This window comes from Podarcis vaucheri (genome assembly GCF_965113315.1).
Source record: "Podarcis vaucheri genome assembly, chromosome: 9".
In the NCBI taxonomy this organism is placed as follows: domain Eukaryota; kingdom Metazoa; phylum Chordata; class Lepidosauria; order Squamata; family Lacertidae; genus Podarcis; species Podarcis vaucheri.
This window is the reverse complement of record NC_138767.1, coordinates 3,353,960-3,373,680: the sequence shown is the minus strand read 5'-3', so window position 1 is coordinate 3,373,680 and position 19,721 is coordinate 3,353,960. Positions and strand designations below refer to the sequence as shown.

The 19,721-nt window shown below is 44.6% G+C and overlaps 1 protein-coding gene across 2 annotated transcripts in view; it reads left to right on the top strand.

Annotated features, from left to right (window-relative positions):
• The first annotated feature begins 677 nt into the window (after positions 1 to 677).
• LOC309540037 (CD209 antigen-like protein 2) overlaps positions 678 to 19,721 on the top strand; it is a 62,468-nt gene continuing 43,424 nt past the window's right edge. Inside the window, exons 1-6 of one of the 2 annotated variants that reach the window (XM_082236624.1) lie at positions 678 to 783; positions 2,813 to 2,905; positions 6,993 to 7,106; positions 8,186 to 8,296; positions 11,505 to 11,603; positions 14,092 to 14,178. In XM_082236624.1, the coding sequence (XP_082092750.1) occupies positions 2,821 to 2,905; positions 6,993 to 7,106; positions 8,186 to 8,296; positions 11,505 to 11,603; positions 14,092 to 14,178 (496 nt within the window). In that variant the 5' untranslated portion in view covers positions 678 to 783; positions 2,813 to 2,820. The remainder of the gene's footprint in view (positions 784 to 2,812; positions 2,906 to 6,992; positions 7,107 to 8,185; positions 8,297 to 11,504; positions 11,604 to 14,091; positions 14,179 to 19,721) is intronic. The other variant, XM_082236623.1, reaches the window with a different exon arrangement.

Here is a 19,721-nt window from a genome sequence, read left to right as displayed (position 1 = left end):
CAACATAATAAACAAAAAGAGAAACAAGTGTACATAGGTATGAGGGGTTTCTAGCATATGAAGCTTATCAGAGTCCAATTCAGAGTTTGTGCAGATCTATCTTTCTTTCCAAGTACAGTTCTCTATGAGTTGCCATTGGTTGAAGGTCAGCTGCATGCAGGGCTTTTTTGCATCTGGAACTCACTTGAACTCAGTTCTGACATCTCTCAGGTGGACACCATTGTGAAAGAGCAAGGGAGGTGTTCATGGTAGGTTCCAGTAGCTTTTCAGTGTGGAAAAATAGCATTGGTGGCATGTATGTTTTGAAGATGATACATTCAATAAATGTAGACCAAATTTAATTGCTTCTGTTCCTTTTCTTTGTGCTTTAACTTTGCAAATAAAGATTTACACTAATGCACTTTGCCATATTTCCTGGTACAAGTGTTGAGATAGGAAGCTTTCCAATATTACTAGCAGAGGTTATGAGGAGTAAGGATTCTTCTGGGGGATATGCATATGCTTTGAAGGTAAAGTATGTACCTGGCCTAAATAAAAAATAAAACTAATAACTTTTGAAAAATTAATTAGTATAATAAAGCTGAAACCAACATTTTCCTGGGCTTATGCTTTATGTGGAATGCTGATTGGATATGATTAGCAGCCAATCAGGAAATGGTATAGCCCAAATGGGAGGAGTTTTGGAATGCCTGACATCACAAGGGAGGTGGTTCTTAGCCAGTGGGAGGATGAAACAACCTTAAGAAGAAATTAGAGAAAAGGTTGTTTCATGACAACACCAAGGTATCCAAACAGAAAGAGGTCTGAAGGGTGGAACACTTTCCTTACAAGCTATGATAATTGCAGGGACTTATTCCAGGGCCGAAAGGTCACTAAGAGGCTAAATGATAGGGAGCTTTTATAAACTACAGATGGTTTTTCTCTTTTAATTACTAGAACTTAGGGTCATCCAATGAAACTGGGTGGTGGTACATTATAAGGATGTGCACAGGTGCTGTCTTGCCAGTGCCCCCTAATGCCTGTTTGGCCAATAGCAACCACCAGGCAAGCCAGAGGTTCTTTGGATTCCACTGGACAGAGAATTGACAGACTCTTAGGTAGAGACAAACTCTTATTAATTGGTAAACATTAGCAAAGAAATTGATCAGCAACCTAGAATGGAGTCTACTATAAAGCCAACAGCAACAGGACTAAACTACAAAGCTAGCAATATAATCAATAAGCAAAATATCTTAGGCAACAACAACAATACAGATAGAATAGGTTTAGTTCTTCATGTCTCTCCAGCCGATCGGGATCTGGAAGGCTTATCTGGGACACGTCAGACTGGCAGCTGGTCGCTCTCTTCACATTCTGGAATAGCGCATAGAACAATGTATGAAGATCTCCCTGTCCCATTCAGCTGCTAGCCCTTATATAATCCATAGTGAAGGTCTCATGCCAAGCTGGCAACAGATGTAATTCCTTTGATCTGACCTGGAAGTCGACACATGTGGGCATGAGCCTTCATTTGCATTCTTTATCTCTGTGGTTCAGTCAATGTAAGGTTACTTTCCTTGTTCCCAGTCAACTGCTTCCTCCTTCCTTCCCCCATGTAGTCAAGTGTTTGATAGCTGGCCAAGCCATGAAGTTCCTTTCGCTTCTTCTCAAACAGCCATGTCCCTTATAGTAAAGCTCCAGCTACATTGCAAACCAGGAGCACCACATTCTGTTTTATTCCCTGGCAATACAGGTGTGCTGCTCTTATTCATGGGCCCACTTTGTAAATCCAGATCTAGTTCATGATCCAGAAAATATAAGTCTTGGGAAACCTAGATCAGATGGCTTTGAAATGGGCTTAGACAACAGTCCTCTTCTTGCTTTAAGCCACAGCGTCAGATGTCAGGCTGCGTCTTGGCAAAAAGAAAACAAAATGGCACACTTGGAGAGCCTGGGTAACAGCTTCCCCTTGACTTCTTTTCCAGGTCCAACTCATGGTCTCCAAAGTCTTGCTAGATTCAATTGGATTTATATGCGTCCAACAAAGACCAGATCTAGTACTCAATCTTTAATTGAATTAAAGATTGAGTACTAGACAGAGCCAGCAGTGTTGTAATGGTTAAGAGCGGTGGACTCGTAATCTGGTGAACTGGGTTCATGTCCCCACTCCTCCACTTGCAGCTGCTGGGTGACCTTGGCTAGTCACACTTCTCTGAAGTCTCTCAGCCTCACTCATTTCACATGAGCGTGTTTGTTGTGGGGGAGGAAGGGAAAGGAGATTGTTAGCCACTTTGAGACTCCTTAGGGTAGTGATAAAGTGGGATATCAAGTCCAAACTCCTCCTCCGCCACCTCTTCTTTAATGATGATCAGGAGCTAGAGATATAATTAAATGTATATACCTTCCATCAAGGGTGGGGAACAAATGGCCCTCCAGATGTTATTGGTCTGCAATTCCTGTGACCCCCAGCCATTGACCATGAGGCCTGTGATGGAGGAATTTGGCACCCAGGAACATCTGAAGACCTCATAGGTCCCACATTATTTATTAAATGGTGAACATCTTACTGGAGTCCTGTAAACCAGATGTCCAGGAGTTTAGAGAGGAATAGGATGCAAAATGAGAATGTGCTATATTACCAAATTTCTTTAAAAATGCCTTGGAATCCATGTGGAACATCTCTTTTGGTTTAAACTGAGATTGATCCAGCAAAAGAGAAAGAAAGACCTTTCAGTTATATTGGACTCAACAACGTCTTTACGGGAAAGGATGGTCTAATGCTGATGCCACTTTACAATAATCTTGTTCTCCATTTGTTGTTGTCTTATTCTAGCTGAGAGGATGGAGAGGCCAGCGCCCGCAGAGCCAGCGCCCGCAGAGCCTACAACACTATCGGCGGCAGCACCATCAGCAACTATAACTGATGGTCTGTATACTGCACAGTCATATGGGATGAGGTTTCTCATAAAGTAGAGGAATGCATGGGAAATGCACAGGTCTGCTTCTTTTCCAGGTCCAACTTATGGTCTCAAAGTCTTTTTTCTGTTTCTTTTGTAAATTTATTTATTTTGTTTTTCAAAGTAAAATTTTACAATCACATATCAACATACAATATAAAAACAAGATTCCAAAGAATCGCCTGGACTTCCCTCCTTCCCTTTATGGGGCCGATTGTTAGTCATTTCCTCCTGCATCTTTTATCATAATCCAAATCTTTTACATTTCTATTATGTCCAAAATTCCCCATTAAACTACAAGTGGTATTCCAACCACACTAAGAATTTTAGGTGTTTACAATGGTTTTAAAGATAGAGTTATACTTTCCCCATTCCTTAAAATTTTCCTGATTTCTGATTCTTTTGTTCTTTTTTGCTATTTCGGCATAATCCACCAAATTTATCTGCCATTCTTCTCTGGTAGGGATTTCATCTTCTTTCCATCTCTGGGCCAATAACATCCGTGCAGCCGTGGTCATGTACATAGTCTTTTCTGCTCCTTTGGGATTTTGGCACCTAGAGTTCCTAAAAGAAAGGTTTTGGGGTTTTTTTAGGGGGGGGGGAATTAAGCTCCCCCCCAATTCATTAAATATAATTTCCTAAAATTCTTTTACTACCTTACATGTCCACCACATTTGATAAAAGGTGCCTTCTTTTTCCTTACATTTCCAACATATATTTGACCCTGATTTATACATTTTTGCTAATTGACTGGGAGTTAAATACCAACAATATATCATTTTTGTATAATTTCCTTTCAGCGTGCAACATGCTGTGAATTTTAAATTCCAATTCCCTAAGTTCCCACGCTGCAAGTTGTATATTATACCCAAAATCTTTCACCCAGTGTATCATTGCTGATTTAACCTGATCATCTTTTGTATACCATTCTAGTATTAATTTATACGTTCTTGAGAGTAAATTTGTTTTGTTCTCCAACAGCTCTTTTTCAAATTTAGAGGTTCCATTAGAAAAGCCATTCTTTTTGTCCATCTTGAATATATAATTTAGTTGATGGTGCTGAAATCAGTCAGTTAGTAATTCTCTTATGTCCCCAAACATCTTCAGTTTCGATTGGAATTCTACTTCCATTAACTGCTCTTTATACGTTCCCCAGTCATTTCTCATATTCAATTTTTTTAAGGGTATCGCTTCTAGTGGTGTTTTTTGTTCTGGTAGATTTTTATATTTTTCCCATACCTCATAAACCGATTTTCTTACAACATGATTTAAGAAAGCTCTATGTACTTTAACCTTCTCATACCACAGATATGCATGCCAAACATACCTCGCAGGGTCGCATTAAAGCTGCGAGTGCTCTCAACTGCACTCCCCCCCACCTGCCTTTCGGCAGGGTTTCCAGGAGGGCAGCGGGAGATTGGTGCTTCTGCCAGAGTGAGGCTTTTGGGGGGTGCCTAGCCCTGGCACTCTCCCCTCTTACCCCTGCCAGCCTCAGACCGATAGTCCCTTTCAGAGCGATCAAATCCGTGCTGCCATTTCCAAGACTAGCCTATAATTTTTGACACATAATAAATCTGTGTCTTGTTTCGGAATCAGTGTAATGTAAGCATCTTTCCAAGAACCTGGCACTTTCCCCTGTATTTAATATCTCATTAGTTACATCTTTTAGTGGTTGTGCTAGATAATCTTGTAGTTTCTCATAGTACTTTGCTGGCCTCTGTATTCTGCCCATTTTGGCTTGATGAACTGCCTGTTGTAACTCCATCATAGTTATAGGTGCATTAAATGAATTAGGTTTCTTTTTTGGAATTCATGGTAAGTTAATTTGCTTTAAATATTCTTCAATATTATTTATGCTGGCTCAGTACAGTTCTGAATTATACCTTACAAATTGCTTTCTTATGTGTTTCATATTATCTAAAACTTTCCCTTCTATATTTCAATTAATTATTAAGTTCATGTCTTATTTTTTCTTTAGCTGCCATGCCTGCAGGTTGTGTAGCTGGCTGGCAAAATAAAAAAAATTCCAACATGGCATTTTAATCTTCCATTCAATTTATTGAGCCAGTATGGTGTAGTGGTTAAGAGCGGTAGTCTCGTTATCTGGGGAACCGGGTTCGCGTCTCCGCTCCTCCACATGCAGCTGCTGGGTGACCTTGGGCCAGTCACACTTCTGTGAAGTCTCTCAGCCCCACTCACCTCACAGAGTGTTTGTTGTGGGGGAGGAAGGGAAAGGAGAATGTTAGCCGCTTTGAGACTCCTTAAAGGGAGTGAAAGGCGGGATATCAAATCCAAACTCTTCTTCTTCTTCTTCTTGATTTACCAACATCAAATATTGTGTCTATAACATTTTTATGGTTTGCTTTACTGAATCTTTTCTGGGTTTTTTGATCAATTCTTTTTTATTTTTAATCAATTCTTCCAGCAGTTCTCATTTGTTTTGTTTTGTTTTGTTTTTGTTTTTGTTCTCTCATCTTTTTTTGGAAAGCATTTTGTTGGATCAAAACCCCCCACATTACCGCTTTACTTGAATCCCAGACAACCTTCAGATCCACTCCTTGATTTAAGTTTAACTCAAAATAGTCTTTCAAAGCTTTTTCAGCTTTGTGTAAAATTGTTTGGCTATCAAGAAGTCCATCGTTTAATCTCCACCTAAATGTGTTTTTTTTTCCACCTTTCAATTCCTCTAATACTGGTTTATGATCCGAACGTGTCCTTGATTGTATCTCTCCTTTTTTCTTCTCAATGATAGTTCATTAGATATCCATATCAAGTTGGTTTGTCCAGCAGATTGCTTTGGTTCTGAAAAAAAGTAATTTCTCTATCCAGTGGGTGTTTAAATCTCCATATATCAAGCAAGTTAAAGTGCTCCACCATTTTAAAGAAAGTTACGGGTAGTCTCCCCTCCTTAGAATCTATTAAATGGTGAACATCTGGTAATGTATTGTGAGGAAGCCACCTTCAGCCTGAGGGCTGGTATCTTAATGAAAACAGCTCTGGTTGCTGCTGGAAAAGGGACAAACACAAAAATGGACCTTTAGGCATGGTAATTTGGCATGGTAATTTGGCACAGTAAGTAATAGTGACATCATATGACATTGATTGACAGAGAGGCAGGGCAAATGGAGAGACCTGGAAGGCCCCTGCTTTCAAGTGATTTTTGGAATCATAAGAGTCTGAGTACTAGATCATGTGAAAAGTCCATCCAGTACTGTATCCAGACCACTCCATGGCCAACCAGATATCTATGGGAAAATTGTATTATTTCCTCCAGATATTCAATAGATGCCAAAGCACTCAAAGGAGATAGTCTATAAACAAACACCAATAAATGTTATGAAGCAAGATATTTCTTTTCAGCACACACCAAGTAACTGAGATTTCAGCTGCAATATAAACAGAACCAAAAATTCTCCATCTGATCTTATCAGCTGATCTAATGTACATATATCACAATCAACCCATTCTTGCCCCAAATTTGGTTTCCCCCATAAAATAAATATAGAGAGAACATATGAATCAAACCCATAACTGTTCTTTGCAAATGCTTGCTGAAGTCCCATAAACTATCAGATATCCAGGAGCTAAGAGAAGAATATAATGCAAATGAGAATGTGCTATATTATCTAAAACATTTTTTCAATACCTTTGAATCCATATGGAATATCTTTTTGGTATAAGATGAGGACTGATCCAGCAAATGAAAAAGAAAGACATTTCAGTTATATTGGACTCAACAATGTCTTTACAGGAAATGGTTGTCTAATACTGATAGATGCCAAAGTTTAATGTTGGAAATGCCTCACTGAGACATATTTTTGGCCTGATGTTGTTGTCCATTTCAACTTTGTACCGATGAAATCCTTGACATTTGTAGATGTGCATCTATTTTAAAAATTATGTTCCTGTAATAGGGAGACTAAGTGCAGGAGAATAAAAGCAAATTTTGTGAGCTTTCATGCTTGACAAGAGACTAATACTCTGAGCTTGGAAGGGAAAACACCCACCATCCAACCAATGTGTTCATAGTCGTAATAATAGCTTATTGTTTCACAGATGCAACTGAGAGGATGGAAAAGTCCGGAATTGATGAAGCATCCAGAAAGGATGCAGCAGCAGCAGCAGCAGCAGCAGCAGCACCACCACCACCACCAACAACTGAAACTCGTGGTCTGTATACAGCACAGTCATATGGAATGAGGTTTCTCATAAAGTAGAGGAATGCGTGGGAAAGGGAAGTTGATGGAGAGACAGGCAAGGAGTGGAACCAGTCAGGTTGTGCTAGGGACGAGTGCAGAGAAAAGCACACACAGCTCTTTGGGTGCCAGAGATCCACTAAGCTCCACAGAAACCCCAGGATTCAGCCCACGCTTTGCTGGTGGCTGTGGTGATCCTTTACTGTGTACAGCTAGGAATGGTAGCAGGTGCTGGGGTGGGCAGAGATGGGTAGACCACACAAGCTGCGCTGCACCTCCTCAGTTAGTCTGCTGCCCCATCAGCAGCATCCAAATAAGAGCCAATGGCCAGCCCAGCCCAGCTTCTGTATGTGGCATTATGTGCACAGAGGGAGCATCTTGTCATATGCCTAGTGGGCAGAAAGTCCTTTAATATCAAAGGCTACTGTCTTCTGATCCAGACATTGGTCAGAAAAGCTTCCTCAAGCAGCAAGGTATCTCTCCTTACTTCCTCCACCTGCTCAACCACCCAGATTACCACCCCTTGAACAGTTGACTGTCTCTGGCTGATGGCTACCACAGCATATGGAAATCCTTTTTCCTGGAGTGGCAATGGTATGTTGGCTTGTTGCTGTTTAGTTGTTTAGTCGTGTATTTTCTGCTGCTCCAGAGAAGCGGACACGGAGCAATGGATCCAAACTACAAGAAAGAAGATTCCACCTAAACATTAGGAAGAACTTCCTGACAGTAAGAGCTGTTTGACAGTGGAATTTGCTGCCAAGGAGTGTGGTGGAGTCTCCTTCTTTGGAGGTCTTTAAGCAGAGGCCTGACAACCATATGTCAGGAGTGCTCTGATGGTGTTTCCTGCTTGGCAGGGGGTTGGACTCGATGGCCCTTGTGGTCTCTTCCAACTCTATGATTCTATGATTCTATGACCCTTTGTGACCCCATGGACCAGAGCACGCCAGGCACTCCTGTCTCCCACTGCCTCCCACAATTTGGTCAAACTCATGTTGGTAGCTTCGAGGACACTGTTGGCTACTGATGGCTAAATCAGAATTTTCTTTCTTCAAGCATCTGCTTTTCAGGACATGGTTACCTTCTTAAAATCTCCAACGGGTGAAAGATATATAATACTTGAGATTTTCATCCTTGCTGCCATGACACTGCTGCTTTTCCTTCTATGTAAGTAAATAATAATAATAATAATAATAATAATAGTAATAATAATAATAATTTATAATTTGTTATTTATATCCCCACCCATCTGGCTGAGTTTCCCCAGCCACTCTGGGCGGCTCCCAATCAAGTATTAAAAACAATACAGCACTGAATATTAAAAACTTCCCTGAACAGGGCTGCCTTCAGATGTCTTTTAAAGATAGGATAGCTACTTATTTCCTTAACATCTGAAGGGAGGGTGTTCCACAGGGTGGGCACCACTCCCGAGAAGGCCCTCTGTCTAGTTCCCTGTAGCCTTATTTCTTGCAATGAGGGAACTGCCAGAAGGCCATCGGTGCTGGATCTCAGTGTCCGTGCTGAACAATGGGGGTGGAGACGCTCCTTCAGGTATACAGGACCGAGGCTGTTTAGGGCTTTAAAGGTCAGCAGCAACACTTTGAAATGTGCTCGGAAACGTACTGGGAGCCAATGCAGATCTCTCAGAACCAGTGTTATGTGGTCCCAGTGGCCACTACCAGACACCAGTCTATCTGCCGCATTCTGGATTAATTGCAGTTTCCGGGTCACCTTCAAAGGTAGCCCCACGTAGAGCGTGTTGCAGTAGTCCAAGAGGGAGATAACTAGAGCATGCACCACTCTGGTGAGACAGTCGGTGGGCAGGTAGGGTCTTAGCCTGCGTACCAGGTGGAGCTGGTAGACAGCTGCCCTGGACACAGAATTAACCTGTGCCTCCATGGACAGCTGTGAGTCCAAAATGACTCCCAGGCTGCGCACCTGGTCCTTCAGGGGCACAGTTACCCCATTCAGGACCAGGGAATCCCCCACACCCGCCCGCCCCCTGTCCCCCAAAAACAGTACTTCTGTCTTGTCAGGATTCAACCTCAATCTGTTAGCCGCCATCCATCCTCCAACCGCCTCCAGGCAGTCACACAGGACCTTCACCACCTTCACTGGTTCTGATTTAAAGGAGAGGTAGAGCTGGGTGTCATCTGCATACTGATGAACACCCAGCCCCAACCCCCTGATGATCTCTCCCAGCGGCTTCATATAGATATTAAGCATAAAGTAAAGGTAAAGGGACCCCTGACCATTAGGTCCAGTCGTGCCCGACTCTGGGGTTGCGGCGCTCATCTCGCATTATTGGCCGAGGGAGCCGGCGCACAGCTTCCAGGTCATGTGGCCAGCATGACTAAGCCGCTTTGGCGAAGCAGAGCAGCGCACGGAAACGTTGTTTACCTTCCCGCTGGAGCGGTACCTATTTATCTACTTGCACTTTGAGGTGCTTTTGAACTGCTAGGTTGGCAGGAGCAGGGACCGAGCAACGGGAGCTCACTCCGTCACGGGGATTCAAACCGCCAACCCTCTGATCGGCAAGTCCTAGGCTCTGTGGTTTAACCCACAGCGCCACCCACATCCCTAGATGTTAAGCATACTTTCAACTAATGTCATGTGCTTTGCTTAAATGTCAATAGCATTTCCAAAAAGAGATGGCATGATCCACCTTCCATTTACCCCTTTCATCTCTCTTTGATTTCTGGGGGTGAGTTACAGCTGTCACCCACTGAGAGCTATGGCACTGTTTTGTTCTCCCTGAATAAGTGACTTCTAGCTCTTGGAACAGAAGCACAGGCTGACACAAGTCCCTGGAACAGGCTGGACAATTCCCTTTCCCAACTAATCCTCATTTGCTTGTGGGAAAGCCCTGTGATGGAAACGTTTCTTTTCTGAGCGGGTTGAGTCATCTAGTGTCCCCCCCCCACCCCACCCCTGCCAGCAAACACTTAACTAACAACAGCGCCTGATTGGCCAGCATTCCAAGGGAGGCAATTGGAGTGGAGTGAGGGAGTGGGAGAGAGGAATTCGGTCTGTGAGTTGGATTCTGTTAGGAGAGTTTGTTCTGACAGGTGGTAGAGCTGAAGAGAGCTGAGACCTCTCAGTATATGCTCTAAGGTTCTGAATTGCAGAACTCTGTTAAAATAGACAAGACACAATCCCACAAGCTGTTTACAGGAAAAAAGGGTCCTCAGAGGGGATACTCTGACTGGAAAGGGCAATAGTGATTCCAAGGCCAAGGAGGATTTGAGGGTCTGTAAGGAAACAGTCCAGTTAAAATCCTAAGTTCCTGAAATGAGCATGGAGAAGTCTGGTCTATGAAAGATGTGTAAAAGGAAGTAACCTTAAGTCTGCACAGCATACAGCCTATAACTTGAAACAGTATATGTTTTAATAAAAAACATCAGCATCACACAGTTAATAGCCTCACTGTTTGTTACATTTCTGTGGAAGAAGAACCAAAACTCCTTGTTTACATCTGTTGTAATAAAGTTTGTCTGCAACCTGTTTCCCCAAAAGTAAAAGCCACAGTTGCTCGTGATTCATTCTCCATTGGGGGAATTCAGCTGAGGGAAGGGAAACTGAGGCTGGCACAGTGGTGCCAGGGGGAGAAAGAGTGCCATTGCGTCGCCGCAGGCTCCATTCCTGATCCTCGCCAGCCTGCCCTCTGCTAGGGCTCCAGTCCCTTGAAGAAAAGTGCTTGGGGAAAACAGGCTGCAGAGGATAAGGCCATGGCCAAAGTGGGTGGGTCCAGAGCCTACCTAAATATCTAGATATATGCGGGGCTTTTTTCAGCTGAAATTGATCAGGACGCTGTTCTGGCCCCTCTCAGGTGGGCGCCATTGCCATTTTAAGAGAAGAAGGGAGGCATTCATGCTGAGTTCCAGCACCTCTTTTGTAGAAAAATAGCACTGGATAGATGAGCCCTTGACCTATTTGAACACCTAATTCATTTTTAAAGGGCACTTGAAAGTAAGCAAAGCTGGGGGGGGGGACAAATGATCCAAGAATTTGCATATTTTAAGCATGTGGCAGAGCATGAGGCAGCCTGGCAAATGCAAGACTGTAGGACCAAGAGGACAGGTCTATCTAGACAACCAAAAATCCAAAGCTCTCAAAGGAAGGCCAAACCATCTAATGACAGAAGTAACAGGCCAAATGGAAACAGGACTTCAGATCAGCAGGGCAGCCGCTATCAAGGGCTGAGAGCAGAAAATATTAATAAAAGTCATAGCCATCGTTTTGTTGATTTGATTTCTTATCTGCATTACAAGTCAGCAATTTAAATTGAATATTAAAAGCAGTTTGAAACCAAGTATCCGATCCCACAGTTAATCAGACAATTTAATCATTTCTTTTCTACCTACTTCATCCTTAGATCAAAAGGAACTAAAAAGAAGGATGGAGTTTCAAATGGCAATGGATATCATTCGGACCTTTGTTGTTGGGCTTGATACAATCCATGAAGACAAGGATGGTAAGCATTTTTTTATACACATCCTCACTTTTGCTAGACCCTGATTAATTTAAACAGGCGTCAATTTCTGTACAGTGGTGCCTCGCAAGACGAAATTAATTTGTTCCACAAGTCTCTTCGTCTTGCGGTTTTTTCGTCTTGCGATGCACGGTTTCCCATAGGAATGCATTGAAAATCAATTAATGCATTCCTAGGGAAACCGCCTTCAGACCAGGTCCAGGGACAGTCTGTCCCCGGACCTCTTCTGAAGGCTGGGGGGGGGCAAGGGCTTTTCTTCCCACCCCCAGCATTTTAAAAAACCCTGGGACAGCGGAGGACTTCTCCACTGTCCGGGGCGATCTTAAAATGCTGGCGGGCGGCATTTTAAAATCGCCCCGGACAGCGGAGGACTTCTCTGCTGTCCGGGGCGATTTAAAAGCCCCTGGGAAGGCAGGCAGGGGGGACAAAGACTTTTGCCCCCTGCCCACCTTCAGAAGGTGTCCCCGCCCCCCCTCCCCACTTCGGAACAGCTTTCCGAAGTGGGGCGGCTGGGGCAGGTGACCCCGCCCCCCTCCCCACTTCGGAACAGCTTTCCGAAGTGGGGCGGCTGGGGCAGGTGACCCCGCCCCCCCTCCCCACTTCGGAACAGCTTTCCGAAGTGGGGCGGCTGGGGCAGGTGACCCCGCCCCCCCTCCCCACTTCGGAACAGCTTTCCGAAGTGGGGCGGCTGGGGCAGGTGTCCCCGCCCCCCTCCCCACTTGGGAAAAGCTTTCCGAAGTGGGGCGGCTGGGGCAGGTGACCCCGCCCCCCCTCCCTACTTCGGAAAAGCTTTCCGAAGTGGGGCGGCTGGGGCAGGTGACCCCGCCCCCCCTCCCCACTTCGGAACAGCTTTCCGAAGTGGGGCGGCTGGGGCAGGTGACCCCGCCCCCCCTCCCCACTTCGGAAAAGCTTTCCGAAGTGGGGCGGCTGGGGCAGGTGTCCCGCCCCCCCTTCAGAACAGCGTTTTAAAATGCTGGGGGTCGGCAGCGCTTTGCTCCCGACCCCCAGCATTTTAAAACCTTCCCGGGACACGGGGAGATTTTAAAATGCTGGGGGTCGGCAGCGCTTCGCTCCCGACCCCCAGCATTTTAAAATCTCCCTGGGACAGAGACTTCTCTGCTGTCCCTTGGAGATTTTAAAATGCTGGGGGTCGGCAGCGAACGCTTCGCTCCCGCCCGCCAGCATTTTAAGATCGCCCGGGGCAGGCGGGGGGAAGGCAGGCGGAGGGGAGCAAAGACTTTTGCCCCCCGCCGGCCTTCAGAAGAGGTCCTCTTCTGAAGGCCGGCTGTGGGCAAAAGTCTTTGCTCCCGACCGCCAGCATTTCCCTATGGGCTTTCGTCTTGCGAAGCAAGCCCATAGGGAAATTCGTCTTGCGAAGCGCCTCCAAAACAGAAAACCCTTTCGTCTTGCGGGTTTTCCGTCTTGCGAGGCATTCGTCTTGCGGGGTACCACTGTAGTTCATTTTGGGATTCATATTGTGTAAGCAATACATTTATTCAATGAAACTCATCACCCAATAGAGTTTATCACAGTTTCATTGCTCAGCAGGAAGAAAAGCAGATGGTTGTGATTTTCCCACTAGAAATGCTGTCCTCCTCCCATCAAACTGTAATTCACAATGTTTGTGCTATTGCAAGATTTGTGCTACTGCAAGCTTTTAGCACTAGCACAAGGGAACTTTGCCCCCATCACTTTGCATGCCATCACCAAAGCTGCTCTGCAGGGTGGGGAACAGAGTGGAGGGAAAGGGGCTGAAGATTGCATTGCACAAGGAGAAATTCCTGCATGGATATAATGTCCTCCTTAGAATTATGTGGAATGCAACACAACATTCACCAGAAAAAGAGTTCTGGCACCTCTATTTTCTTAGATCTCACAATGCATAATGTTGTTGTTGTTTAGTCATTTAGTCATGTCTGAATCTTCATGACCCCATGGACCAGAACATGCCAGTCACTCCTGTCTTCCACTGCCTCCCGCAGTTTGGTCAAACTCATGTTTGTAGCTTCAAGAACACTGTCCAGCCTTCTCGTCCACTGTCATCCCCTTCTCCTTGTGCCCTCCATCTTTCCCAACATCAGGGTCTTTTCCAGGGAGTCTTCTCTTCTCATGAGGTGGCCAAAGTATTGGAGTCTCAGCCTCAGGATCTGTCCTTCAAGTGAGCACTCAGGGCTGATTTCCTTCAGAATGGATTGGTTTGATCTTCTTGCAGTCCATGGGACTCTCAAGAGTCTTCAGCGATAACCCTGTGATTCCCTGCAGGAAATGAGAACATAGGAGGGGAACATTAGAGATACTTCATGAGCCACTTTTAATATGAGAATAGGATAGTGGATTGCATGGGTCTTAAAATGTTTGAAAATGTTTGAAAATGGTTTCTTAATATTTGCATATTGTTATTTCAGATACGTTTTTGCCTTAAACTATTTCAACTTTTCTCTTTTGCCTTAAACTATTTCAACTCTTTTAGACTTCGGAATACTCGCTGTAGCTCAAAACGTATCAGACGAATTGCTGCATCTTGCCAACAAAAATGATGAACTGCAAAAAGAAATTGGTAAGCTACCCTACGATGCTGAAGAATTGTAGTGCAGTGGGAACCTGCCCTGAGTCTGCGCCAGCTGAAAGCCCCTCCTCTAGCTGAAAACTCTTAGAGCCAGAGCAGACTGGTGCCCTCCTTTGCATGGGGCCACCCTAGAGAGACATCAGAGATATTTAGTTCAGCTCTCCTGAAGCTTTGAATTGACTTAGCCTCTATGGTTAGGAAAGAAAAGACTTTTCAATTCTTTGCTATAACAGAGACAATCAAAACAGGTAAGGTAAAAGACCTGTCCTTTATTATCTTCACCCATGAGAGCCCTGCCTCTGCAGAGACAATCAAAAGAGGTCAACTGAAAGAGAGAGATTCATGAGCAGCACTTTGAAGGCAACTTCCGCCAACTTGGTCAGAGAGACTGCTGGGCAGTGGGGTGGTTGGTGCAACAGCAAAATCTCTCTCCTGTTTCACAAGCCCATCATCAGACAGAAACCCTCAAGCCCACTCACATACATAGTGAATTGACCCCTTGGCCACTGGACACATAATAGGTAAAGTGATTATAAAATTGTCTATAAAGCTTTAGATGCGAGAGCAAAGAATGGGAATGAATGCATTGTCAGGGAGAGACAAACAGGGAAAGAGCTAAGGGGAGAGACCAGCACTTATAGAGAGCCGAAAGAGATAATTAGTAGTCTGTTGTCTGACAGCGAAGAGGAGGCAGGGAGGGGGGAGGATGAGCCCGGAACTAGTCATTCTGTAAACAGAGGAAATCAGAGGCGTGGTTTCCGCAGACTTGCATGTTGGGCAAGAAAAAGTAAAAAGAAACCAGACGCGGCATCTTAATAATAATAATAATAAATTTTATTTATATCCCGCCCTCCCCAGCCGAAGCCGGGCTCAGGGCGGCTAACAACACTAAAATAGTGCAACATTATAAAAACATCATAAGAATTAATTAAAATCAAAATTGATGGCAACCATAAACTAAAGTATTGTAAAGATTGCCAAAGGAGGGAGTCAGGCTGTGCCCTAACCAAAGGCCTGGTGGAACAGCTCTGTCTTTCAGGCCCTGCGGAAAGATGTCAAGTCCTGCAGGGCCCTTGTCTCTTGTGACAGAGCGTTCCACCAGGTTGGAGCCGCAGCCGAAAAAGCCCTGGCTCTAGTTGAGGCCAGCCTAACCTCTCTGTGGCCTGGGACCTTCAAGATGTTTTTATTTGAGGACCGTAAGTTCCTCTGTGGGGCATACCAGGAGAGGCGGTCCCGTAGATACGAGTGTCCTAGGCCGTATAGGGCTTTGAAGGTTAAAACCAGCACCTTAAACCTGATCCTGTACTCCACCGGGAGCCAGTGCAGGTGGTATAGCACCGGATGAATGTGATCCCGCAGCGAAGACCCCGTAAGGAGTCTCGCTGCGGCATTCTGCACCCGCTGGAGTTTCTGGGTCAGTCTCAAGGGCAGCCCCACGTAGAGCGAGTTACAATAATCCAGTCTGGAGGTGACCGTCGCATGGATCACAGTGGCTAGGTCAGGGCGAGAGAGGTAAGGGGCCAACTGCTTAGCTTGGCGGAGATGAAAAAATGCCGCCTTTGTTATAGCTGCAATCTGCGCCTCCATAGAGAGGGAGGTATCGAAGATTACACCCAAACTCTTAACGGACGGTGCTGGCTCTAATTGCACCCCCGCAAGAGATGGGAGTTGCCCCCTCAATCCCATATCGTCCCGTCCCAGCCAGAGGACCTCTGTCTTCGAAGGATTTAAGTTCAACCGGCTCCCACGTAACCATCCAGCCACAGCTTCCAAGCATCTGATCAGTGTGTCTGGGGCCGAGTCAGGATGGCCATCCATCAACAGATAGAGTTGGGTGTCATCAGCATACTGATGGCAGCCCAGCCCCAAACTCCGGACAAGCTGGGCGAGGGGGCGCATAAAGATGTTAAAAAGCATCTTTGCCGACAGGGTCGGACATGCTCTGAAGCACTGGAGATGTTCCTTTGAACTTTGTAAATAAATCAAAGAGATTGTAACTGGCAGCAAGCCTGGAGTTTTAATCTATGCCGGCTTGGCAGCACACACCTCTTACAGCATGCCGTGTCCCCAATTTGTTGCTGGAAAGCTGGTGGAATAAGGAATAAGCCTCAGAATGGAGAAGGAGGTCTTGGAGCTGAGAAAGTGAAATGTCGCTCTGGAACAGAGATCGTCCAACTTGCAGGCCCTTCTGGAAGAAGCTAGGGCTGCTCAGAGAGAACCCACGGTGGGCTATCGGCAGATGGGGGCAAGTCAGTGTAGGTGGAACGGTTCCATGGTGACCCGGAAAGTTACTTGGATTTCAAAACCGAGATGAGATATTTTTTAGGGCTTGAATTGGCCAAGTTTGGGAACGATGCCCAGAAAGTTGCTCACATAATTAGACACCTGGCGGGAGGCACGCCTACCTTTGGTTAAGTAAAGAAAAAGCACACAAAGGATTTTCGAGTCACATCATCAGAGGGCCTTTGTATGAAGTTTGGGAAAGAAACAAAAAATTGTTAGAACCGAAAACACCCTGGTGGTTGTCCCCAACAGATATCCTATCTATTAAAAGAACAAATCTGGAAGAGCAAAGATTGACATATGAAGATTTATTGACAAGCTCCCATGAAAGTTGGAAATTAAGACCGTACGAGGAGTTGAAGGAAAAGCTGAAGGGTTGGTTACAGTATCATCAGATCAATGCAATATGGACGGAAGACAAGAAAGTAGGAATGAACGAAAAGAAATCAAAATTTCAAATTGAAATAATAGAAAGCAAATCTAAGTTATTATCCAAAATGTATAATATTTTATTGGAATGGGACACAAAAGATGTAGAGATTAAAGAAGTTATGGTTAAGTGGGCAAGAGACTTGGGATATAATATAGAATATGAGAAATGGTCGAAATTATGGAACGAGGGAGTAAAATTCACAGCAAGTGCAGCAATTAGAGAAAACTTAGAAAAGATGATATACAGATGGTATTTAACTCCAGAAAAATTAAACAGGATGTATAAGACTGGTAACAAGGCCTGCTGGAAATGCAAAACAAATGAAGGGAACTTCATACATATGTGGTGGACATGTGAGGGAATAAAAAATTTTTGGAATCAGATATATGACGAGTTAAAAAAAATATTCAGATACACATTCCCCAAAAAGCCAGAGGCCTTTTTACTAGGGATTGTTGGAAAAGAAATACCGGAAAAAGATAAAACCTTGTTTCAATATGCAACAGCTGCGGCTAGAATGTTAATTGCCCAAAATTGGAAAAGTACAAATTTACCAACGGTGAAAGACTGGCAACTGAAATTATACGATTTTGTAGAATTGGCAAGAATGACGCAAAGAATTAGAAATCAAAAAAATACAAAGTTAAACGAAGACTGGAACAAATTTATGGTTTACATTGAGGGTAATGGTTACAGATGGGTAGCCGTGTTGGTCTGCCATAGTCAAAATAAAAAAATTCCTTCCTGTAGCACCTTAAAGACCAACTAAGTTAGTTCTTGGTATAAGCTTTCGTGTGCATGCACACTTCTTCAGATACACTGAAACAGAAGTTGCCAGATCCTTCTATATATAGAGAAGGTGGGGAGGGGTATTACTCAGAAGGGTGGTGGGAATCGGAGATTGGCAGATAGCTGAGATGAGCCTGATGAGCCTGTTGACGACTCTTAACGACTGTAGTAGGTCTTACAGGAAAAGGCAAGGGGTGAGAAGGTGAGAAGTGGCTTTTAGTCATATATAATGAGATAAGAATCCAATGTCTCTGTTCAGACCAGGTGTCTCCATTGTTTTAAGTTTGGTAATGAGTTGCAATTCAGCAGCTTCTCTTTCCAGTCTATTTCTGAAATTCCTTTGTAGTAAAACAGCTACTTTGAGATCTTGTATAGAATGTCCTGGGAGATTGAAGTGTTCTCCTACTGGTTTCTCTGTTTTGTGATTCTTGATGTCAGATTTATGTCCGTTTATTCTTTGGCGTAAGGTTTGGCCTGTTTGTCCAATATAGAGAGCTGAAGGACACTGTTGGCATTTGATGGCATACACAATGTTAGACGATGAGCAATTAAATAATCCCGAGATGGTATGTGTGATGTTGTTGGGGCCAGTAATGGTGTTGTCCGGGTGTATGTGGCAGCAAAGTTGGCATCTGGGTTTATTGCAGGCTCTGGTGCCAGTGTCCGTGTTAAGTCTGGTTGTAGTATTATTGTGGGTTAGGAGTTGTTTAAGATTGGGTGGCTGTCTGTAGGCAATGAAAGGTCTTCCTCCCAGAGCTTGAGAAAGAGAACTGTCATTGTCCAGGAGAGGTTGTAGATCTCTGATGATGCGTTGAACTGTTTTAACTTGGGAGCTGTATGTGATGACTAGTGGTGTTCTGTTATTTTCTTTTTTGGGTCTGTCTTGCAGCAAGTTCTCTCTGGGTATCAGTCTGGCTCTGTTGATCTGTTGTCTAACTTCATCTGCTGGGTATTTTAGTTCTGAAAAGGTTTGCTGTAGATCTCTTAGGTGAGAGTCTCTGTCTGTAGAATTGGAACAGATGCGGCTGTAACGTAGTGCCTGGCTATATACAATGGACTGTTTGGTATGCTTGGGATGGTAGCTAGAGGCATGTAGATATGTTTGTCGGTCAGTTGGTTTACGGTATAAGGTGGTGTCTATGCGTCCATCCTGTATTTTTATAGTAGTGTCCAAAAAATGTATTTCTTGCATAGATTGATTCATTGTAAGGTTGATTGTGGGGTGAAAATCATTGAATTTCTGGTGAAAGGTGTCCAGGGTCTGTTGCCATGTGTCCAGATGATAAAAATATCGTCAATGTATCGCAGGTACAAGAGAGGTTTGAGTGGGTAGGAGTTTAGGAAACGTTGTTCTAAATCTGCCATGAAGATGTTGGCATACTGTGGGGCCATGCGGGTGCCCATTGCTGTGCCGCTGATCTGAAGGAACAGGTCATCACCAAATTTGAAGTTGTTGTGGGTAAGGACAACAACAACAACCAAACAAACCACCCGAAATGGAGGAAAGGGAGCAGTGCAACGAGGTAACGGAAATACTGGACTCTCGTTGGAGAGGGGGGAATTTGGAATATTTGGTGGCGTGGGAAGGGGCCCTGACATCAGAGAATACCTGGGTCCCGGAAGACAGTATTTCCGACAAGGAACTGGTGGAGGAGTTCCACAGTTTTTCCCCTGACAAACCCAAAAGCAAGGGTGGGTCCTTTCAACAGGTGTTCTAAACAACAGATGACGAAGAGGAATTCGAAGGTTTCCCAGCATCGGACGAGGAGGAGGAAGAAGATGAAGGCATAGACTGGGGAACACCAGGAATTGGGGGTTGGAGGGGGGTGTTCGAAGAGACAGATGAGGAAATGGGTAGTTTTGCTGGCTTCTCCCCTCCCACCCCAGAGGAAAGAGATATGGGTACAGTCGGGTCTCCTGAGCGGGAGGGGGCCTTTGAGGAGGGGGTGGATGTCAGGGAGAGGCAAACAGGGAAAGAGCTAAGGGGAGAGACCAGCACTTATAGAGAGCCGAAAGAGATCATTAGCAG